The sequence below is a fragment of the Labrus bergylta genome, chromosome 13, assembly GCF_963930695.1.
Source record: "Labrus bergylta chromosome 13, fLabBer1.1, whole genome shotgun sequence".
Lineage (NCBI taxonomy): Eukaryota > Metazoa > Chordata > Actinopteri > Labriformes > Labridae > Labrus > Labrus bergylta.
Window position 1 is genome coordinate 17,970,214 of NC_089207.1, and position 25,130 is coordinate 17,995,343.

Genomic DNA, 25,130 nt, shown 5'->3' on the forward strand with positions numbered 1-25,130 from the left:
GGGATATGTATATTTATGACGAATCACAGTGAGTGTGCAACAAGGTCAAAAACTAATCTCTGAGTATGTCTCCTTCATCTATCAGAATCTGAAAGCTGATCGCTAAGATGACACTTCAGGATCTGCATCTCAAACTGCTTCAAGAGGTCACATGTTATAATGTTTGGACTCTACTCCTGCAGTCTGTGTGCTGTACTCATTGTACACAAGATGGAACCTGCACAGTTCGTTGCAAAATCTATAATCCAGCTGCACTTACCGTCTGTGTTGTCCTCACAACTCTGATTAAAGTTTTCATACGAGTCCCAGCGGATCAGGGAGTCCTGCGTGTTGTAGTCAACCGAGACGCTTGGCCCGTTTTCCAGGTGGTCCACACCTTGACCAGAAGTACGAAAAGATGGAGCAGACGACGTGAATGTCATGAGATCACGAGGAAGAAACTCACAAATCACACTCACAGAGTTACAATAGAAGAATCGACTTTTAATTCACTTTAAAATGACTCATTTAAGTTGATTTCTTTTCCTCCCCTTTATGACAAAATTACATTTATGACTGATTGGCTTAATTCAATAAACAATAACCAACCGGCAAAACAAAAAATGTAAACATTACACATACCAGGCAATCTTAGTGAACTGGCTAAGACCTGTACCACCGGCAATGCTCCTGGATAAAATCCAGTCACAGTCATTTTGTAAGTCATTACCCTCCCTCCTTCATGATTCTTGTTTGTACTTGTCAATATTTTGTCGTTAAAAGCTTAAATATGTTTCAAATAAGGATGAACATTAAAATACAACTGGTAAGAAAAGTCCCCGTGCACCAAGAACACCAGACACATTGATTCTCACCATGAATTTTCTCTGGTCCAAAGGAGAAAATAAACTCCACTTTTCCATACTCTGGAAATCTGTCATCTGCACACAGGAAATAGGTAACAAAAAGAGGCATTATTAACTGCACATCATCGATAACTGCTTCATCTTTTCAGCAGACAACATAAAAAGGGAATGCCACCTTTAAGTCATATTTGACTGTTTGCACACAGATCATACTTTCTTACCTTTGAATGTCTCATCGAGTTCGTTCTTCCCAAACACTATCCCCAGGTCATGAACAGCACAGGTGTGAAACTGCACCCTGAATATCACATCTCTGCACGGGCTGCGGTAACGCTTGTGGTAGCACTTTAGCTGGAGGGAGAAGAGAGACAAAATGTTAAACAGAGACATGAACGGCAGTTCACTTGATCTGTTTGACGTTAGATTTTGATCTGTAACGAGTTCCTTTTTTAAACCTTAAGAGTTAATTTTGTAACCTTCGATCTACCAAAAGGTCCTTACTTAATTTCAAAATAAAAGCACGGTTGATATTAAACAGCACGTAAAGTAATCTAATTTTAAGACAGTACAAAAATTCAAAATAAAAGCCTAACAATTTTAATTTTTAAATGCGAAATAATGGAATTTCAAACATGCGATGAAATGTGATAAATCACAATTAATGACTGAAATGTAGCGAATAATCACAATAAAAAAAATATATAGTTTGACAGCCTATGACAGTCTATGTCGTTCATGCCGATGCACTCTAAGTATGAGGTAAACGTAATATGAACCAATGTTTGTGAAACTGAGCCAGAGACATGCCAGCTTGATTCAGTGCTCTCTCTTTCTAACTCAGAGCAACAAAAAACATTTAAGAGCTTTTTAATATATATATACAGTATATCTCTCTCCATGCTAATGTAAAGCCTCTCCACATGCATTATTCTCCAAACTGTTTCTCCCAACACAAACAGCTTTAAGAGCAACACTTAAACTCCACACAGGAAAACTTCCTCTTGCCCTCCTGCTGTGTCCTCGCTGGGCAGCCAGGACCTGTTAGTGTTTTACAAGGACCTCACATTTACAGGTACTGGAGGAATATTTACCCCAGCTCAGCCTGAAGCTCACAAACGGATGCTGGAAAGAATAAAAACTAAGGAACTGAAAACATCCTATACTTGTGAAGTCAAAGCGAGCATTTTTAAGGCCACAGAAACATTTCTTTTGACATATTTCTGTAGATTTGACCAGAAAGCATCGACTAAATCTTGATTTCAATGTGATGTTTGAGGAATGTGGGACTGATTTGCTTTCCACCTAAACCTATTTTCTACTTGTGGGGGCCAAGTAAGACGGAAACATATAACGTTCCCAAATCCAAACAAGCAAATAAAGGATTGAGAGTGAGAGGGAGGCGAAGCAGAATATCCAGTGGCTTAGAGCGGCTTTCTGGGATGAGGAGAACCTCCCACAGAGGGGTCCGTTTCATGAGGGGAACAAAACTGGCGAGCCTAGTATGTGAAACGAAAAACTGAAGGAGTAAAACAGTAATTTCAAGATTACATGTTGCCTTTGGAGGTGTGACGTGTTTTCAGCTGAGACCCCTTCATGAGAAACAAATCAGCTTTAGACATCTGGGAAATTAACTCGGTGCTTTTATTGCCAAGAGTTAGATTAGAAAATGATTGTCCCTCTCATGTCGGTACGCTAAATTTGAAGCTACCGTTAGCCAGCTGCCTGCTAGCTTAGCACGAAGACAAGGACTGGGAACCAGCTAGCCTGGCTCAGATTGCATATGAAAATGTGTTAATAAGAGAGCTTTAAAGGGGCTTGAATGCATCTTGTTTTTACCTTGGTGAGAGGCCGAACTGATTATTCTGATATGACTTTGTTTTGGCTCGTCTCAGTTTACTTTCCTTTGGCTTCAGTTCTTATTAACAGAACAGACATGAAAGCGGTATTGATCTCCTCAAAGTAAATTGACCAAAATCTTGAGCTATTCCTTTTAAGATTCTGACTGATTTTGTATGACAAAATGTTTCTTTTCCTTATTCAATTAACCAAACAAGACCCGATTTTCCTGTGTGATCTAATTGATCTCTAATTACTGCAGTTATTTCCTGGCAGTTAGAAAACCCCACAAACACATGGTGGTGCAGTTTTTAATGCCTGAACACACTCCTTGCTGACTATCGCTTCGTCCTTAAGGCCATATCTTTGTCTTGTCTGCAAAATAACGAGCTTCAGCAGCCACGGCTTATTCTGATGACGCATTCAGCAGAATCCATTAGTCGTCTTAAATAAAGGATGAGATATACTGTGAGTTCAGCTCTGAAAGGGCAAAAACAGAACGGCCTTGAGCACAGTGTAAGTGCTCGTGGGGAAGTCTCCGCGCTGACATTATGAGCTCCGAGGACATCTCATGGATAACATTACGGCCTGAATTACAGCAGAGGTGGAAACTTTGCTGACATTGCACTTTTTCTGCTTGAGCTCCTCAACAAAGGATCATTAATGCCTGTTTTTAGTCAAGGATCCTTTTTAAAGTACACATGGTCGCCAAATTGAGAAATATCTGTCAAAAAGAATAAAAAACATCTATCAAACATGCAGCTTACTCTTAACTGTAATTTAAACTGGTATCCTGTGTATTAGAGACGCTGTTGGACAGGAAGAACGCGGCTGTTTTGACGTCATAGTTTCCAGAAAACATATTGTGTGCTAATGAGGGTCCATAAACCTGAGGTATAGGACCATGTCCAACTGTCTTCCCCCAGGATTTTACAGCCCTCATTCTTATGCATCCTATAAACTGCTACGGCACATGCGATCAGTACACACAGCCAACGTACGTTTGGAAAAACCAACAGGATTCCCTTATTACTAATAAACTATTAAAAAAAACCTATGTATGTAGTCTGTGCATTTCTGCAGCTGTTTTCATTGGCAGGCTAATGCTAATTGTCATTTAACATCCATTTATTTTCCTTCTCTCTGCTAGATGTAAAACACTGGAATAATAAAGACAATAAACTTTGTCCGTTCTTGGCTTCACATTTCAGAGTTAACAAGAAAAATGTTCCCCAGCTGTGTCTCTAAATTCAGATGTGACACTATGTTTAGATCTCACACATATGCCCCTGTTGTCCAGTTAATCTGTGCACTTCTTACCAGGATGTCCCCTTTCAGGAGAAGTCCAGGTTCAATGGTGATGCAGATGCTGGTCTGGCTGTCCCCCTGGACATTACTGCAAAAGGAAAAAAAAAAACAACATGTTAGAAAACAAACCCGCCTCCGTCATCACTGCTGTTAAAATCATCACAATACAGTCCAGATTGTCTGGGAATAACAATGTGTGCGTGATCATCATCTACATCAATTCCCTCATTTACCACCACAAAGTGTAACCGCGGTGCAGCGCGGAGCTAATTTTGGGTATTAGTGTCACCATGATTGTGTAAGTGGGGGAGTCAGATCAAAGGCTGCAGAGTGCTAATGGTTATCATGTGAGAGAAAGTGGAGGAGGAGGAGGAGGAGGGGCGGGCTTTAAGGGGTTTGACAGTCTGGAAGTCTACAACATGTGCACACATAGTTATTGTTCATGCTGTAAATGTGTTTATAGATCTGACACTGTTGGATGGATGACGTATTAACAGATCAACTGTAGCACGCTCGGCTTCACACAGTAGCCATGAAGCCAGCCTTTTTTTTTTTTTTAAATGACTAAACATACAACAGTTAACTTTGCTCCTTTAACCATTCATGTATTCTTCTTAGTAGTAGCCAAAGTTGGCCAAACTGAGTCTCCTACTCCTTCGTTTGAAAGTTATTCAACTTAGCTGCAATGGATGACAAATTGAAATCTTCTAATTGGTTGGTATAATTGGTGTAAGTGAACAAATAGAACTTCTAGGTATAGAAATCTGGAAAGATGTTTTTCCACTAATAGGCATATCTTATGGTTCTCAAAGACTTAGTAACCTGTCTACTGTATGTTTTAATTGCTTAAATATAGCCTGTATCCTCTCCTCTCCTGTCCTCTGCTCTCCTCTCTCCTCTCCTCTCCCTTCACCTCAGCCCAAAACAACAGCAGTAAAGCACAGAATCCATTATTTCCTGCCTTGCCCTGAGAACCAGCAGGGTCCTCTGACAGGAAACCCCTGCAGGCGTCCACACAGATGCCTGTCTGCTTGTTTCATTGGCTCTCAGGTCACAAATAATAATAGAAGTGATTGAAGGATCTACAGTGGGGAAACAAGAGCCTCGAGCTGGGGAGGCTAGCTAAACACAATAATGTGAGGCAAGCACAGAGAGGAAACTGGCAAGAGGGACACTGTATGTGTATATTGGGGGGGGCAGGAGAGTTAAGGGAGAGGCTGTAAAGGAAAATCAGGGTTTTTTTTTATTATTGAGCCATTACGAGCTTGCTATCCCAGGAATCTTGTAAAAGCGTTGGAGTGTGAGCATGCTTTAAGACTTACTAGATCCCAGATGTGTACACGGGCTGCATGGCCTGGTAGATTTTGAGAAAAGGACGACAACCTGGAACAGGAGATTTTAAAGTAAGTCATTTGTTGAGGACAATAAAGAGACGACGAGTGAGTTCATTGGTGTGGATGACACTCGCCTCCTTTGGACTCAAAGTTGGGGATGCCGTGCATGATGACGTGGTGGAGGAACAGCGGTTTGTTGTTGATCTTGATGTGCCCGGAGAGCAGACCGCTGAAGTACTCCACATACCTGAGAAGAGGAAAGAACACATGACTAATGTTTCTGCCAAACTATATCACGATTACCTTTCTGTTTGACAACAAAGGGATCACGTTATAATCCTGTGTTTGTCACAACAAAGAGATTCAATCGTGTCTTCGACCTCAAATGAAAACAAATGACTGTTCTCAGCTTGTCAGCCCTGATGAATGAGCCAACCCGGCTCCTTGTTTTATTCCAAACAGAATAAACGTAGGACTTTAAAGCTGTACTAAACACTTTCCGTTGCACTGATGTTGGATCCAAAGGCTGTGTGTATTTTGAAACTGGGTTGAAAGTAGCCGAAAAGCCACAGAAAAATAACCACGTAACTCTGGAATCCCCGTCAGATCTTTTGTTCTTTTTAGCCTCGTTGGAATCATTGTTTTTGTTTGTCCACCATTAAATCCCACTTTTAATTCATTCTGAAGAAACGGCAGGCAGCTTTTCAGTAAAAAAAAAAAAAGACGCCTACAAACTCTGCTTAATCAGAATCAGAATCAGCTTCATTAGCCAAGTATTTAGACTCACATAAGGACTCTGACTCCGGTTTACAGAACTTTCTATGAACAGACTAATTCACAATAAGTGCAGGGATCAGAAGTGCAAAGTCCTGTTTAATCATCATTACAGTTTCTGCTACTATTACACATACGTTTACCATAACTGCAAACATTTTTTAAATCTTATTAATTGTTGTTTTTGCTCTGTTTGTCTCCATCCTTCTCCTTCTTCCTGCAGCTCCCTCTATCTCATCTTCTAAGCCCATCACAGTTTAAGCAGACGGCTGTTCATCATGAGTCTGGTACTCATCACCTGAAGTGGCAATAATTGTCTCAGTGTGCCACTGTACTCTGAAGAAGGCGCAAGCCGATAAGCGTTGGTGTATTTTAATGCTTCTAGCCCGATTAATTAAAGGCCTTTTATATATTTCTAACCATCCTGAGTACCTGGACCTGGATTATTTATACCTATGTTTTCTGGTCTTGAATTTTCCTGACTTTTTTATAAGTCTGGTTTTGTCCGAGGTTTCTTCCTCTTAAAGGAAGTTTTTCCTCTCCACTGTAACTTTGCTAAATGTTTCTTAGAGCTCATGATGGATTAATGTTGGGTCTTTGTAGATAATATGACAAAGATTTTTTACCTGTTTTTTTCTAAAGTGTCTCAAGAACATTTTACTATAAACTGGCGCTTTACAAATGAAGATTGATTGATAGATAGATGGTACAAAATAAAAGAGTTGGTAGAGAGCAAAGCAAATGATGCTACAGCTTCTCTTTTTTTCTTCTGAATGTCTTAAGATAAATAACATTTTAAGCTATAACTGTGTCTTTAAGTTGGTTTTTTTGCACCTCTGTGGCTAATAATATCTTCAGACACAACTGTATTATCATAGACGGACATATCTCTGTGAGGCAGTTCAACTTTGGGGTCATACTCGTACTATAAACAAACGAGTGAGTGAAGACTGACCTTTTCTGCGATGGCTGGCCCACAGGAAGCACTTTGTCTTCATAGAAACGCTTCATGGCAAACCTGTCCAGAGCCTGGTCAGCACTGTAACAACAGAGACATTCAGTAAGTACACACAGTAATGACCACTTTAGAATAGGCCATGCATGCACAATACTTCAAGTATATAATATAATATAGCATATGCAATTGCAGCCTGTTCATAGTTATTTACTTTAGTGATTTGGAAACCACTGACTTGTATGGAAAATACACTTGCACGTATGAAAAAAACCTTCCCTCAGCAGGAGCACACAACGTCACCACATTTCACTTAACTTTTCAGATGGTCGCTGTCACAGTGTGTTCAGCTTCTGACTGTTTCACTTCTACTTTAGTTTCAAAATGATTTCAGGCCAGCTTTAAACTGACTTGTGGGATAATTGGATTATAGTGAAATCTGATACTTTAGCAGGGAACGGATTGTGTTCACGGTCAATCAGTGTTCTGTAAGGAACAACAGCGAGTCATGCTCTGATTGTCTAACACTTCACATCGACTTCTATTTTGGCATATCTAAATCAAATCTAGAATAAGGGGACTGGCACCTATCACTTGAGTCTCATGATCCAGTTGCTATGTTAGCTAACTTGTTGCTTTCTGCTCATAATTATCATATCAAAAAAGATTCCCTTCAAAATACCCAAATTAAAGCTTTGTTCTCCGGTCTCATGCCTCAGCCCTCGTTCTCCTGTTTATCAGATCTCAGTCTGTTACAGATGTGGCTTTCAGTCTTGTGATAAACAATGCTGGTTTATTTTGTAATTCCCCAAAATGTCTCCATCTCTCTTTTTATTCTCCATTTTCTATTTCCCTTCAGTTCTCAAAAAATGTAAATTTATCTTGGTCCCTCTCTGCTTTTCTGTCTCTTCTAACATTCATTATCCTCTCCTAAATTGTACCATCAGTAATGCATGAAGACAGCTGAAGTCTGACTCTTACAGCCAAATCAAAACAAGTCACATGCTGTGAGATATAAGAAAGACGGGGTATCTTGTAGGGTCAATATTTACTGGACTCCAACTATTACGATAAGGTTGCAGCATCCCGTATGTTTAAACAACTTCAACCTCACAGGAGCTAAATTTGTCTTCACCTGATCTCAATTTGCTAGTTTGAGTCATCTGATCATCCAGAGCAGGAAAAGAATAATGTGAAATAAACTGGACTGAGTTTCTGATTACTAAATATGATAAGGATGATGGGAGTGCACAAAAGCTCTCATGCTTCTATTCCAAGCCTGCAATTAATTCCTCCCACGTACAGATGTGATCGTACACCCACCTGGCAGATATGTTGCTGTAATGCATGTAGGCCGCCACCACCACTCCAGTCCTGCCCCTGTTGCCCTGAAAAGACAGAAATCCAACAAGAGTCATCTACAGATTTTATCTCCCAAGGCAAGATGTTTGTTTATATAAAATGTAGGTTCAACATTCTCAAAACAACTGTACAACCTGCAATCATTCCAAATTAGTTTTTAAACACAGATTCAAGAGGGTGAATTCACTCATACAAGATCACTAGAGCTAGTGTAAAAGGTGATATCCAGTAGATGTTTCGGAAAGCTGTCCCTTCAGCTTACTGCTTCTCCTCCTTTAGCATTTGAGTGCAGCCGATTCTACGACTGATCACCATTTAGACATGCAGCACAAACTTCATTAGATTTCTTTTAAGTATTTTATACCAAAAAAAATATTTTCTTCAGTTTAGAAAGTCTCTTGGTTTATTTTGTATTGTATTCTCGCAAAGACACTCCACCATTATGCATCTACTGACAGCAACCCTGAAGTGGGCGGGGCTGTTTCTCTCCCCCTATGAGGTGGTCGGGCTGATGGTTGGATAAGGAGGGGCTCATGTGGTTGAAACATGTTGGAGCCTCGGGGTGAAAACATAAACAAGCTGAAAGAGCACCATCTCGCCCCGTATGAACACAGAGCTAAGAACCATAATCCCAGAGGGAGTTTGACTTGTGTCATCACTCACTGGCACAAAACACCTCTTTTTGTCCAAGTTTAAGAGCCATCAGGAATGGACCACAAATTGCCTTTTATTTGTTATCATTAAACTCTTATATTTATGGAACTATATCTATATTAATCTGGGAAAAGAAAAATGTATAGATGGGTATTTAATGAATAGTTCACTGAGCTGAAGTCTCCATCACCATCACAACAAACCAGTCATGTTACAGATCCATCAATGTTTAAAGCGAGGGTCACTGTGGAGAATAAGTGTGTTCCACATTATAAATATCGCGGCCACTTAAACAGCGTGAAGCCCCATGGAAATGATTTGTTGATATGAGGAAACCCGACACGGCCTGCTTCCTTAGTGACCGACCACAACCTCCAAACCCACACTCTCATCACCGGCATTACTCAACTCGCTGAAAAATAACCCTCCGTTGCCGTGGCAGCCGACTTGTTTGTAACCTCCCTGTGGGAACATCCTGGAATGAGGCACACAGCTCAAGGATCCCATGGTTAATTCGCATGTTGCTCAACACAATCGGAGACACACAGAGGGGTTAACGTGAAAATGATTAGCTATTACATCTGGGACTTTGGCCCAAGCGGTTGTATTTGGATCTACTTTTTATGGTTTGTGTCGGCATACAGAGGAGCCAGATGAGTGTGGTTTGCCACAAGAGGATAATATTATGCAAGTAAATTTAGGCAACAACAGGAAAATATTGGTCAATTCCGTTTTTTATGGTATTGTTAAAGGTTAAAGGATGAATAAACATAAGCAGCCATGTCGAGTGGAATGCCTTACCCACCTAATTTGTGTTTTCCTAACCCTCATCCAGCACAACCCAAACATGCACACAAACACTCCACCCTGAATGTCGATCTTTCACTTAAAGAGGACGTCATAACAGACACAAAAAAACAGCTGCAGCCTCAGGAGGAGGAGGTTCTTACAGGAGCCTGAGGGTGCCCTCTACTGTCCACAGATACTTCCTCACACCATCCTCTCTTTGTGTTTTCCTCTCACCTTGTTGTGTATGACCACCACGTTGTGGCTGTCAGCACTCAGCCAGGTGTCCATGGCTTTGCAGATGCTGCAGATTTTGTCTAGAGCTGGAGCATGATGGTCAGGCCAGCCAAAGTCCAACACCTGAGAGAGAGATGGATTCAGATTAATCATCAGATTAATGTCAGTCAGATTTAAGATCAAACTGAACAGAGGAGGAGAAAGTAATGATGCTCGTACCTTTGGATGAAGTTGGCTGATGTCATAACGCTTCTCACTGAGGTTGAAGAGCTGAGGATGGAGTTAGCATAAACATTATTACAACATGTTTGGCAGCTCATTGAGAATTGACAGAAAAGAGAAATCGTTGAATGATTTATGACTCTCAGTGAGTCTTTACAGTCACACACATTCACCTTTCCTGACCTTAAATGGTTTTAAATATTGAATTGGTTGCTATGTGATGTCATGCTCAATCACTGACCAGTCATAATGCAACAAAGACTGAAGACCCAGCTAAACTGTTGTGTTTTACTAGCTTAGCTTTAACTAATAAGAATGGTTTATATGAAACAAATGGAAACTAAAGACCGATAGTTGTATTGCAGGGAATGAGTTAGGTTGACAACACAAAGGTTAGCTACGTTCTTCATTTGTTTATTTGTTTCTTCTCAGCTTCTCCGTACAGCTGTAGTCAACCAAATAAAACCATGGTCGACTGAAATTACACCAACGCATCAACCAATCGAGTGGTCGGAAAAAAACTGCAGGTCAGCCAATCTTTATATCAACCTCATGAGTGACAGTGACGTCAGTGCTGTTAGTCATGATGAACTTCAGAATGAACATGACAAGCTTTTTGCAGCATCAAATGTCCTCATTATGTTGTACTGAAATAACTGGATCAGCATGCATATGCCTATATTCATGTCAGCCCTATAATCCACTTTTTTTAACATCATGTACACAGACTGAGTGAGATGTCAGCTTGACATGTAGTAGCAGCCGTTAGCCAGTAAAACACCAGATAACACCGACAGCTGAATCACTAGTAGAGACACAGATAAATATAACCATTCTGTTGTAGATGTAAAGAGAGCTTAAGATCAGCTGAGCTAGGAAGATCTAATGACTCCCTTAAATTATCCTGTGGGGATCCTCAGGATGTAAACAGGTAAAGCATACCAGGTAGTTGTGTCCGTGTTTGGAGCGCAGCATGGAGGCGACCTCCCGCAGGTTGTTGGTGTAGCTCTGTTCCTCCACGCTGCCGGGGAAGGAGACGGAGATGATTCTCTCTGTGATGTAGACCAGGTCCAGCTCGTAGTTCTCCTCCAGGGCCTGCAGCAGACTCACACTCCTGTCAGACACACAAAACAAACAGTTTCACAGTTTAGTGTTGTTAATATTCTCACAGACATGAACAACATGGCTGATCAGTTGAGATGGGATTTAGACATGTTGTGTTTCCTGCTTCAGTTGGTGTGTGATCATTTCAGCCATAGTGAAGCCAGGACAAAGGTGTGTTCAGGCTTTTGGACTGTTGTTGTTTCGTCAGGTTCTATCTAGAAGAAACTAAAACATCTATATGTGAGAAAAACAACCTTAATCAAGAGGACTCAGTAACAAGTAAAGTCTGCTCTTCATTGTTTGATCTTATGGACAAAGACTTGATGCACTATGGCTCCCCAAAAAATAATAATTTACTCGCTTTAAGCATTAAAAAACATGTTTCAAGCCCAAGTGATGTTTTATGACTCAGACTTTTTCCTCTCTTCATTGTTCATAACTTGTGAAAAAGGTGATTATTCTCTCTCTAAGTATTATGTACAGTATGTGAATTTAAATCCAAAGTAAAAGTCTACATAAAATGTCATACCTACAGGTTCATATTATGATCTAAGAATCTTCTTCTTGTTAAATGTTTAATACAGAAGACGTCACTGCTGCATGATTCATTCCTGTGATTTGATGTGGGAACACTTATTTCTTTCAGGCCGAGCGACATCACAAGATGCATTACAGAGTTTGGTTCTAGTCTGCTGTTTAACCCCTTTTGCTCCGTTTCCAAAGTAAAGACATAATGACTCAAAGTGTCACTTTTTTCTTGTTTTTCACTTGAGTACCATCAAACTCAGTCAACATGAGGCTAATATTTGAACCTCTAAGACGTATTCCTGCTGTTGGCTGTACGTCTGGACATTAACATATTTCCAGTTGAGTCATTTTTATGATAAGGGTTACCTTGTCACCTTCTTTTATTACTAGGGTTGACTTGACACAATTACAAAAATGTAAACTTGCATGTGACACAAGTAAAAATCAATTAATAAGGCCTTGTGGTTAGTTTGTGTGCCCCGTGTACAGAGGCTGTCGTCCTCTAAGTGGGGGCGGTGTGGGTTCATATCCGACCTGTGGCTCCTTTCCCGCATGTACATAAAAGTACAAAAAGAAAACATTCAAATAGAAGAAAATCAATAATATCGACACCTGTTCTGATACCACAGCAACAACAAAAAGAAGACCTAGGCACCTGATACTGGTTTATTTCTTGTTCTCAAATGTCAAAAATTGCGAGCAGACTCCTGGGAATGTTTGAGACTGAAATGTTGCCAATGTATTTATGCATCTTAGACGGTGTGTAGGAGCTTGCAATTTATTTCTCTCCTTAGTACCAGTCTTATGAAATAGATGGTTTTTTTCCCCATTTCGATACTTTCCTTAACCAAAACAGTTTTTTTTTTTTTTTTTTTTTTTTTTAATGTGTGGTTTCCAAATGTGGTATCCAAATGCTTGATTAAGTTTTTTTCCACTGTTAACACCGCTGTGGAGAATTCGGCTTGACGTTGCACTGTTGGAATTATAACCAATAACAAAAGAGAAGCAGCTCAGAGCTAATCGTGCTGCTCTTACTTTGTCTGCCATACTTGACTCGGGGTGTTTTAAACTCGAGGGGGAATCCCAATTTTAAAAGGTCACTAAATTTGGAGCTAACATAAACACTAAACGAGTCTGCTTTCTGCTTTTCTGAATCTTGTGTATGTTCTCTATGCACCAAATCCATCTCAGATTAAGCTGAACACAACGCAGAACACTGTTCTTCAAGACAACAAGAAACAAAAAACCTCATATGGAAAGAGCCATCACACCACATAAGTACCGCATGCACAATGATATCATTCAAGCCCAGAGGGGGTGGAAATGTGCCTCTTAAATGTAAGCTCTCCTCTCTGCGTTAGACACATGTGTTGTTGTTTGACTTACGCTGTCTAAGAGGGGAACGGAGCGAGGGGAAATTGATTAAGTCGATGAACATGCCAGCTTATGTTGCAGCATATGTGAGCATTGGTGGAGGAAATTGCGCCGAAGTCAGCTGAGATGTTTTTTTTTTTTTATCTTGGCTGGTGTTTCTGGAGTCAAATAAGGTCAACAATTAAAGTGTTAAGGGGAGAAAGTAAAGAAAGAAGAGATGGACAGTCCATCATGAAAAAAAAACTCATGCACTGCTATGTCAGAACATCTCTTGATTAACTGAATTCATGTAATCTAAGACTTCTCTCTTAAAACAGAGAAAGAGCAGATGCTGCTCCAAAACAAGCAAAACGTGTCCATCAAAGGTCTTCAGACAGCTTGTGCAGAATAATCTGATGCTCTGCTGCCAAAGGATTTCAGTCCAACAGTCCAACACTCGTTCTCTTTTTGGTTTACCTCAAACACAAGGCTTTGCAGGAATGCTTCAGACTTTTGGGAGCTATGACGAATAGCTTTATCCAGGATTAAAACATAACTGGACATACACTTGTTTGCTTTCCCTGACATGAGTTTGAGCTAGCAGCACATTAGCTTAGCATTAAGACTGACAACAGGGGGAAACGGCTAACCTGGCTCCTACTTGGCACCTACTCCCTGGGCCATCACTAATATGTAGCCCCTCTTATTATTTTTCACAAGCATCTCTCTTTTTTCACACATATTACATTAAAGTGAATTCATATATGTTTTCGACCCCCTTACATTTGCAAAATTTAGTATTTAGTATCAAAAAAAGTATTTTGCTCTTTTGCTTTTGTATTTAAACTTTATGTAATCTGATGATGCTTTTCAAAGAAGGGCAACTCCAAAACATTTTGTACATTTAACTCAGCCATTGAGGAGCTGAGGGCCCGATTCTGTTATACTTGGACTGAGTCAGGTTAGCTTTTTCTCCCCTGTTCCAAGTCTTTATGCTAAGCTAAGCTAAACATGTTCTCATCCAACCCTTGGCAAGAAATTCACAAGGCATATTTCAAAACTCATTGAACTCCAGCTTTAATTTTGACTGCTGTCTTCAACGTTAAAAAAATCATGTCCTCCCCTGTATAAGACGTCTGGCAGAAAGCAGTGAGATGAAGAGGTTAAAGCAGAGGTGTCTCGACAGCAGCATTTTTCCCACATTTGTCAGCTGTGAGTAGCCCCAGAGGAAATTGCTCATATGGCAGGGACAGAGGATCTCTCCTTTAAACCTGCTCTGCTCTGTACATCTGGAGCCACTCAAAAGCTGCTTACTGGAAATTATTCATCACGGCCGATGGAGGAGATATGTCACACATGTCCTCTCTCATGCAAGGCTCACGTCTTGTTTTGAATTTTTGTAAAGATTGTATCTTTCTATGTTAGAGATTCAAAACTTTGTGTTGTTTTTATTTCCACTTTAACCTCGATCTCTTACTCCGTTTCTCTCTCGATTTCCATCTTTTCTTTAGTGGTGTTTAATTTTCTTGTGATCCTCTCTCTGTCTTACTCTTTCCACTTCCTCCTTTGTCTCTGCACATGTCTGTGTCTCCCCTCGGGGTGCAGTCAGGGCCAATATAGACGCTGTGGTTTGGTCCTTTTCCAGGTCCACCAGCATGCGTTGACCGGCCGAGCGCCAACCTGCTTCTCATCGGCTGAAGAGATGAAGCGATTGCTCTCTATTTTTTTTTTCTTTCTGCACACAGTGTTTGATAAATGACGCCTTATCTCCACACGCTCAATTTCAGCGCTGCAGTGATCTCACTGAGCGTGAACCAGGCATGTTTTATCAGGAAACCTGAGACATTAGGTCGTAAAAGGTCTCGCCAGATATTTAATAGTAATAAACTTGATCGACTAAGACATCGTCTTTTAATAAACTACTCAAAGACATCCTTGATACCAGCTTTGATTAATTCAATTCAATTCAATTCAATTTATTTTGTATAGCGTCAACTCATAACAAGTGTTATCTCAAGACACTTTACAAAAAGCTGGTAAAATACCTTACTCTTTGTTAACATTACAAAAGAGCAGGTAAAAAGACCTTACTCATTGTTATGTTACAAAAAGCAGGTAAAAGACCTTACTCTTTGTTAACATTACAAAAAGCAGGTAAAAGACCTTACTTATTGCTATATTACAAAGACCTGGCCTATCCATCATGAGCACTTTAGCAAAGCAGCAAAAGTTACAGTGGTAAGAAAAAAATTAGATTAGACCTGCTCTAACTCCTTATGGTGCAAATCTATAGTTTCTCACGCTCTGAAGAGTCAAAGATCATTCAACATCATATTTAGTATTCTTACTATAATACATACTAAATATGTATCTGTATTAGCAGTTATCTGTGAGAACCTGCAGCTCTCTGACCTTTTGGTTCTCTTTATTTTAATCCTTTTGGTTTTGGTTTTCAGGCCCACAAACTGCACTTGTGTCAAACTTGTTTATAACAGCAGCGGTGCACACAAGCTCAGACAACACTTTAAACAAACTGAAACTTTGACCCAAACCCACACAGGATACAGATGAATCTAACGGCTATAGCTCACTCTACCTTAAAAGGAAATCTCCCAGATTTTCAACCTTATCTCTGTTTTTCTCAAGATTGGTGAATAGTGTGAAAACCGCCCGCATTTCTTACAGATGTTCTTTTTTAATGTATCTGGGGAGCAGTTTGTTGTTGCCAAATTGGTTGATCATATGGCTCTAATGGTGCAGAGTTAGTTGGTGGTCTGGAGGAACTACAGTACAGGTTTTGTGCTGTGACTTCAGTTGAATCAAAAACAAACTCAAAAACTACACTAAAAACATCATACATGGCATCCCATGTTTATTTTTGCATCAGCTGTTCAACATCGTGAACCCCCTATTCTGAGAATAAGTATCTGTCTTGATAAGCATGTAAACATAAACCTGTCCGCACCAATTAGTATGATATGATGTAGACCATGAGATAAGAGATAACTGTCTTATGACTCTGCTGTTGCACACTTTTTTTCTTTATATGGACTTTTTAAAATTCAGTTCCACACCAGATATATCATGGTGTTTTTATTTGAACAAAAACAAAATAGATAAAACCAGGTCTTTGACTTTGCAGTGAATCTGTAGCTCGTGCTCAGTGCAGCACGCCAGCCTGAAGTGTCGCGGTGTCGAATTTACACATCAATTACACAACTGACAACATCTGTGACTCCCTGAGGACCCGGATGAGAGGGCCTGACACCCAATATCTTTGTGTCCAAACTAAAACAGTGTGAGGTCCAGTTTAATGGCAGGGCATGAAGCCTCACTTATTCCCTAGTTTGAATAATACCAGAGTTTCATAGAAGAGAAGGAAGAACTCTTACCTGGATGGTCTGCGCCGTGACTCCATGCTCTTTGAGGATTTTGTTGAGCCCTGAAAAGAAAAACACTTATAATTTAAAAAGAACAACAGAGCATGTAAAAAAAAAAAAAAAAACCCACCTCAGCATTAATAAAGCCGTTCATCCCATTTCTAAAAGTCCTTTGCTGGTTTTATTTAACATCAAGGTTTCCATGCAGTCTAAATCCATGATGTCACCAATACAGCTTGATCTGTTTTCTTTTTTTCATTACAGAGTCTTAAAAGATGCAGCTCGATATCCTGTTGTGGGGACATGCCTGCACGTCAAAGACTGCTCCTACATTAGAGACCACTGTGAAAACGACTGGGTTTAAAAAATACCCATCTTGAAAAACATTGTTATGCAGTACAGTCGAAGCGTGTCTGATCCAGCTCAGATTTTTCTCCACCAGGTCCCTCTGGATTAAGATTCATGATGACCCCAGAGCAGGTTGCACTGTAAACATTCAAAACTACTCATGTTTATCAAGACTCTTAATGATAACAGGCGATGTATGAAGCTGTCCATAAGGGTGCTACTATACTGTCACCCTTTTTATTCTGCCTCTGCATTGTGTACAAGTATCACAGTTATATCAGGGTTGTTTCCAGTTAATGGAGCTACAATATGGAACAACAATGACTAACATCTCTAGATAATGTGGTTAGGGGGTCACTCTACTCTTGCCGGTATATACCTCTATCGATACAAACTGGCCAGGGCATCCTGGGCATGCTCACAGTTCACCCTCAGGCTTTGACGCAGGAATCAAACAGTATAAACGAGTAGAACATTCCCGGTATATGACATGGGATGTGGATGGGACATGGCGAGTGCTAGAGTGAGAACCACCAATTTAGACAGACAAGATGAAAAAGTTCTAGTTGCGTCAGCTAAAGGACTTCAACATATTGAAATACGTGGAATGAGAGGAACTTTTTTGTGTTGATTGTAACTGTTTTAAAGGTAGCATATCGCCGCCAGCTGTAGCAAAGATGGACACACTTCCGGCAACGAATGTATTCTCACTTGGTGCTTGTATACCAGGAAAAAGAGGATAAGACCAATGAAATGGCCAAATCAAGCTGTAACTGAAGCTCTACTTAACTGTGCATGTAAACATACTGAATGTTTGGACTACATAGTCTGTTTGTTTTGCATTTTCAGTCCTCTTATGTCCTCCTTAAATAGAGAGTAGGGAGTAGTTAAATGTGTGAATGATTTTATCATGAAGCTACAATCACTGTAGAAAAGAAGCTGACTGAGGTAAAACTCATGTAAACCAAGAAACTCTAACACTGTGCTGTAGAGCAGTAAAAAAGATAGCTCTGTGCTGTTTGCACTCTCAAAAAAGAAATAAAGAAAGAGGTTCTGATCTTGGATTCTCCAGGCTGAGAGTTTGAGGACGCCCTCACATGGTAACCTCTCAGAGACAGGGCGCTGAGGCCCTCACAGAGGAAGTGTGGCTGAAGGTGATTGACTGCGTTTGGCTCTACTCCTCCTCGCCTGCCTCACCTCCCCCTCAGACCAGCTCCAGCAGGGGGTCAGAGGTCATGTGGACTTGTTCCCTCCCCTGCAGTGTTTGGGTCACATGTACACCCGAGGGGGGGCCTGGTATCCATCATCATCCATTAGATCAGACTAGCTTCCTGAGCATCAGTGTCAAGAGCACCACCAGCAGCCTCCCCGGATAAGCCGGCCCTGCTCTTCTTACGCCTGATTATCAATCTGTCAGTGAGCACATGTTCACTGAGACATCATCCTGGGAATTTTAACCATCATGTGGTCTTTTTTTTTTTGGGATTGAAGTTGAAGACATCTGTGGGCGATTTGGCTCCCAACAGAAACCTTCTGAATGTTGAGACTCCATGTTTAAGGATTACAGCCTGCCATGCTGTTGCTCCTGCATCGCCCAGTAAACAATGACTCAGCAAAAAAGCACAGAGTATTGATTGACACAATGAGTTTAATCAGGGAAAGTCTTTCTTACTTCCTAAGGACTCAAGTCTGTGACATTTAAGAGGCTAAAAGAAAATTGAAATGATAGTTTGGGAAATTGTTATGTCTTAAAGCTCCTATGAGGAGTTTTTAGCTGGTTATAAAACTGACTAAAATGTATACTGATGCCTGTAAATGACTTGGAAATAACACACAAGCCAATTAGGAAGACAACAAACTATTTCTTTGAACTTATTTATAGTGTTTGTAACAACTGCCGCAGGGAATGTGTCAGACATTTGTGCTGCAAAGAGTCACAGCTAGTGATACATTTGACTGTTAAAAGACCGAAAACACTACTTAAGCATGTACAGGATTAAGATCAGCAACGGAAGTGGACATACAGCTTTGTCCACAGGAGACCCAAACCAAAAGTTCCTCACAGGAGCTTTAATATTTGTTGTGGCTGCACAACACCTATGCTAGCATTGCCTTCCTTCCAGGCCTTAGCTTTGTGGTGCCAAACTAAAAATACATAAAATACATACAATACATACATAAAATACATGTGCAAGAAAATGTAAACGCTTTAGGTCTGTTGCAAGTTCCATGTCCTGACAATGTGGTGATTTTCTAAAGAGGTGCATGCTAACTTCTTGGAGCAAACATACAGCTGCTCCATGAAGTAGATGCTTACGATGTACACAGATGATAAAAGTATCACAGTCATTAAAAGAAATGCAGATATTGGTTGAATTTATGTTTAAACCAAGCTTAATGTAAAACTGAAGGCAAATAAATAAACCTAAAGGCACAACTGCAGAACTAAACTAATCAGATGACAGTGTTTGTCAATATGTTCTTTCATTCCCACAAAAACTTCACTTTATTTCAAGTGTCCACATGAGTCCACGGCCCAGCTGAGGTTAGACAAAGCAAATCCCCCATTTTCTGCCTGTTCCTCCGGCTAAACGTTTCAGCATGTTGCAGGGATCTATAAAGAGCAGAGAGTCGCCAGAGGAGGACAGAGATGAATGAGCCAGAAATGGCCTTTAGGAGACGGTTCAGAGACGGACGTAGAGCGTAAAGAAAGTTAAGAGGTGCTCGTGTTGAGTGGAGCTGTGGGACTTCATGTGCACAAAAGCACAAAGTGCTCTTAAAATGGACCTGTGAGAGGTGATCCTCTTTCTGAAAGGAAAGGTAAACATGTCCGAGAAACGCTGCTAGTCAGACGCCGAGACATAAAACACGGTGTCACCAGTTCAAGCAGCGTGCAAACAAACGTCTTAATTAGAGACCTGGAGAGAGTGCGGAGAAGATGGTGTTTATGTTGTGCTGCAAAAAAAGCTGTTAATGTGCAGTTTTTGCTTAAAATTAGTCGCATGAGCCACAGTATTTATGTTGGAGAGTAAACATAAAAGCATCCCACTGAAGTAGTGGGAAGTTCAAAGACAATAACTCTCATTGTGGACACATTGATGTCTTTTGGGCGAAAACTGACAAGTCGTTTGAGAATGATGATTCTATGAAAGAAGAAGTGTTCAGTACAGCAATAAAAGTCATCAGATCCTGAGTTTTAATGCTCCAAATAGCAGCTGCAAGATTTTGAACATCTCCACAAACAAACCACAAAGATCATTTGTGTTCAAATCAAATCAATTTCCTCAGTGCAGCTGCTCTGAAACAGACTACACTGAGCGCCACACAGTCCGCACCCTCAGACCGGTTTGTGTCCATTGAGAACTTGCATTGCAAACCAAGTAGGGAGGCGAGGTAGTCAGGGAGGAGGAGGAGGTGGTGGGGGGTGGAGTGGGGGGTCCAGCAGGCCTGTTTCCAGATGAAAACCATCTGTGGACGTTGACTTTACAAGCAGGCCATTCAAATTAACCATCTGAGAAAGAGTGAAGGAGGGAGGGAGCGGTGGGGGGGAAGCCGTTGGGGGCTGGTAAAAGTCCGCGAAGGAGACGGGAGAAGCGTTTTCATAACAAAGAAAAAAAGCAACAAGTGATAAAGAGGAGAAGATAAAGGAGCAGCGTTGACTAAATCCATCCTTTGCATCCTACCTTCCTGAAAAGATGGCCTGTACTCCATCTCCAGGCCCCCCTCAGAGAGGAGAGCCGCCTCCTCAAAGACCCTCCTCGGTTCATCTCCGGAGAGCTTCCTCTGCCTCTCACTGCTCTCCGTCCGGCAGTGAACTTTTCTGTGTGAAACCTCTCCCTTTTCTTTGAGCGCCGAGGAGGAGAAGGGGGTAGAAGAAGACGAGGAAGAAGAAAAAAACAAAAACAGAGGGCTCTATTTTTGGACGCTGCCTGCAGTGGGCCGCTGCATGCTCCCGCTAAGACGGAACTCCTCCACAGCGCTCCTCTCGTCCCGTCCTTCTGTCCGCTCACTGTTCTTTCCCTCTCTGTCTGGGAATCAGCCACCCTCCCCCTCTCACTCTGCCTCCCATCACGTTATCTCTCCCCCTCATATTCAACTTTTCCCCTCCCTCTTTCTCATCGGTGCACAGATCTAAACTTCAACTGTTAAAGCTTTCCATCTCTGCAGGACTGATGCTTGTTTGTACACACAAACACATGAATCATCAGACTGTAGATCTGCTCTCTGTGAGTCTGTGACTCATGTTCTGTGAAACATAGTTTTGTAAAATGTGCTTTAATTCCAGACTTTTTGATCATTGGGTTTTTTGTGCAGTTGATTTAAAGCTGCCAAAAAGTCAATAACTCAAATCATTAGTTTAATCTCAAGAAGTTTAAGCTGAATCATTAATTCTACAAGAGAATGACTGACTAAAATTATCAGCTGAGATTTCTGAAAGCATCTGCTTTTTAAAATAGTTAAAAACACAAATAATTTATACTACTTTCAATATCTTTTTACAGGGATGGATTAAACTTCACTTCTCCAAAATAAACAGATCACATCAATAAAAATAGTGAAATTAAGTTATAGGTTGGCAAAATGTTCCAATACTTTTTGCCACCACGCGTTTTAAAACAACTCAATCTCCGTTATTTCATTGATCAATAGTCTTCTTCTTTACCCATTTACTGCATGAGAGAGAGAGAGAGAGAGAGAGGAGAGGAGAGAGAGGAGAGAGAGAGGAGAGAGGAGAGAGAGAGAGAGAGAGAGAGAGAGAGAGAGAGAGAGAGAGAGAGAAGAGAGAGAGAGAGAGAAGAGAGAGAGGAGAGAGAGAGAGAGAGAGGAGAGAGAGAGAGAGAGAGATGAGAGAGAGAGAGAGAGAGAGAGAGAGATGTCCATTTAAAGTCAAATGTTGGCATAGCCTGATGATTGTTGTTGTTTTGCCGTCTCAAAGACACAAAAGTGACGTTTGTCTCTTTTAAAAAAAGAACAAGATCAGAGGAGTTGATATGTTGCCAATTTATTTAAACAATTAGGACAGTGTGCAGGAGTTTGCCTGCAATTTCTGGTGATTGAAAACAGAAACCTACCCAATATTTCATGCCTTTTACTTGTTGCCATAATATTGATACTAGTAACGGTATTGTTTGATTTTACTTGTATTGTATTGAAGTTTCAATCTGGGAAGGTGAGAACCATAATGCAGTCTCACATTTAATCTGATTGTCTCTCTGACGCTCTTCAGATGCACTTCTTGGCTTTCTGTTTACTTGAATCTTTGTTTGGTTCAATGACGCAGTTAGAAACAAAGGTGACATAACAGAGCTGGTACTTCTCTGAAGTGTTACTAAGTATGAGGAGTATCCAGGACTTTATCTCTCCCTCCCCTGTTGTCATAAATACACTATGAACAAAGCACCCTCTGATTCAATAACTCAGTTTGCCTTAATTTAATTTCTACATCACAAAGAGAAAAAACACACACATTATAACGGGGGTCAACAAAGCGGAGAAGTAGAAGAACTCGAGACTGGCCGACATAGAAAGTGATCCAGTGAAGCGGATCATGTAGTCATAAGACAAATCTTTTTGATGCTGTGAGGCGATGAGGCGCGGCCAAACATCTCCCAGGACCGTCACAGCGTAACCACACAGAGAATGCCCGTGACCAGACGGCAGCAGCTGCACATACACAGAAATACCCTCATGCATACTGCATGGATGTGTGATCATACAGTATGTGAGAAACTCATTTGATAACACATGTTTAATGTCTGTGTGTTTCAGGCTCAGCCTCTTCATGAATGTGCAGAGCTAATTAGAACCTGAGGATTGTCTGAAATGAAACTCCTGCACAGCTTTTACTGAGAGCCTTCTGCAATGTACAGTATGAGAAAACTGAAGAATAACACGGGAAGTGCCAATAAAAGCAGCTACTCTCATTCACACACATTCTCACACACATTCTCACACACACACACACACACACACACACACACACACGCACCACACACACGGAGGGACAGTGGTGCATTTGTGTTTATTTTGGTCTTTGTGGATAAAGTGGGCACGACAAGCTTTGGGTGGTTACTCCAAATCTGCTACTTTCCAGTTCCTTTCCCAGACAAAATACAACACACAGGAAGTTGTGTCACAGGCAGTTGTTGATGCGTGAGTCCGAGCCAAACGTGTGTATAATCAATTTTTAAGCGTGTGTTGACCTTAAAGGCCTGTACGGGGGGGTCTTTATGTGCCCAGATTGGTTGGTTTTAAGGTGACAGGTCAGATTATATTAAGTGTGTTTTATTATCCATCTCTAACTGGGCTGTCTTGGCTGGAAACTATAGGCACTAGGGCTGTCAATTAATAATCTTTAATTGCAAATGTTATCAGTTAAATCTCAATTAATCACATTTTTCATCACATTTTTCCATCATTCCATTGTTTTCCATTTCTAAACAGTTATGGTAATGCTTTTATTTTGAATTTTTGTACTGTCTTGTCCAACTTTGGATAAAAAGCTGAAATAATGAGAATAATTCCTCTGGTAGATGGAAGGTTACAACTTTTCTCTTCAATCTGCCTGCATGTTGTGTGTGCACTTGAGCGTGCACAATTCAGAATCTGAAAATATCTTTACAGTGAACCAACAAATCTTCCTGCTCCCAAACAGTCAGCTCTTTCCATGGCAAGATCTTCACCGTGTGTCTAATGTGTGTTAGTCAAAGAAAGTGCTGAAAGGACCTGACTCAGCAGTTCTGTGCAGCAGCCTGGATCACAGCACAGGAACGCACAAGTACTCAAACTGTGGTACTGGAACTCAAATAAGACACTACCATTAATGAAAAGCTGGAATTACCATTTGAATTATAATGGCATAGTGTTATATGCGTTCAACAACCATTTAAGGAGCAGAATCAACAGTGGAACAGTGGAACAGGGGCCTGCAGGAGACCCCCCCAATTAGACAACGGCATTAGTAGCAAAGGTCACATATTCTGCAAAATGCACTTTACTGTTTTTTCAAACACTAATATGTGTTCCTAGTCTGTCTACAGGCCCCCAATTATGAGAAAAGTCCATCCTCTCCGAGATTTTCCCTACATGACATCACAAAGGGCAGTAACCCCTCCGCCATGTGGGTGACACCCCCACAGCTGGAGTTTGTTCTGGCCTCCCAGTCTGCCTTCTCACCGTAAACAATAGCGCATGGAGAGAGAAAGCCCGAGCTACATCCATGTCCAGAGAGCGGGCGTGGTCAGACACAGCTCATTTGGCATTTAAAGCTACAGACACAGAAACAGCCTGTTCTGAGCAGGGCTGAAATAGAGGGGTTTATAGGCATGATCAAATACAGGATCAGAGTGGATTTAGAACAAGAAACTTCAGAGACATGTTTTGGGGAGCTCTGACACTTATTTAAACTGGTTGAAATGGCGGATAATATGTGACCTTTAAACAGGAAAGGTCACACCACTAACATTTAAAAACTTGTAATTTTCAGTGGGTGGTGAATGTGTACTTGTAAAGAAATGTATTAAAAAGTTTACCTCTCCATCTCTCTGTTATGTTACATGTTTTGTTCTGCCTCAGGTCCAACCTCCCCTTTTTCACATAAATAAATCAGATGGATTGAAAAAAAAAAGTCAGAGATTTGGGTCGCAGTTGCTCTTTACAGAGTTGGTGTTGTGTCCTAAGGCTGGACAAACTGAGAAGCACTGATTTAAAGGAAGCTAGAGAGAGGATTACTCTGCCTTTTTCTGCAGAGAATTTTGATTGTGACTTAAGAATTCATGCAAAGGTTCACAAGGGGCAGAATGGAGGGAGGTTGTCCGCTAAATATATCTATGATGTTGATGTCAGGGACATTTTTTTTAAACCGATGTCATAGAATTCCCCCCAGACTTTGACCTATGACCTTATTAGACATTTGAATAAATGTCATATTAGGAATTAATTTAATTCCTCAGTTATAACAAAAACATTTCTTGAGAAATCATAGTGACCTTGACTTTTACACATTTTCCACGACATTGTGATTCTACAGGGTTCCTGATTTGACCCTTTGTGCAAATATGTTGCATCGTCATTTTTTTTTTCCCCCTATTTGACCTTTGACCCC

General features: G+C 40.8%; 1 protein-coding gene across 13 annotated transcripts in view; it reads right to left on the minus strand.

Moving 5' to 3' along the window:
- Positions 1-25,130, minus strand: part of tns1b (tensin 1b) — a 176,601-nt gene that overhangs the window by 37,296 nt on the left and 114,175 nt on the right. For 9 of the 13 annotated variants that reach the window (XM_065962503.1, XM_065962500.1, XM_065962506.1 and 6 more), the window contains 12 exons: positions 16,691-16,740; positions 11,256-11,427; positions 10,311-10,361; positions 10,092-10,214; positions 8,376-8,440; positions 7,053-7,136; positions 5,458-5,570; positions 5,312-5,372; positions 4,002-4,077; positions 1,067-1,196; positions 853-920; positions 260-380 (listed from right to left, as the gene is read on the minus strand). In XM_065962503.1, the coding sequence (XP_065818575.1) occupies positions 260-380; positions 853-920; positions 1,067-1,196; positions 4,002-4,077; positions 5,312-5,372; positions 5,458-5,570; positions 7,053-7,136; positions 8,376-8,440; positions 10,092-10,214; positions 10,311-10,361; positions 11,256-11,427; positions 16,691-16,740 (1,114 nt within the window). Of the gene's footprint in view, positions 1-259; positions 381-852; positions 921-1,066; positions 1,197-4,001; positions 4,078-5,311; positions 5,373-5,457; positions 5,571-7,052; positions 7,137-8,375; positions 8,441-10,091; positions 10,215-10,310; positions 10,362-11,255; positions 11,428-16,690; positions 16,741-20,709; positions 21,034-25,130 lie in introns of those variants that run through there. The other 4 variants (XM_065962511.1, XM_065962501.1, XM_065962512.1 and 1 more) reach the window with 2 other exon arrangements.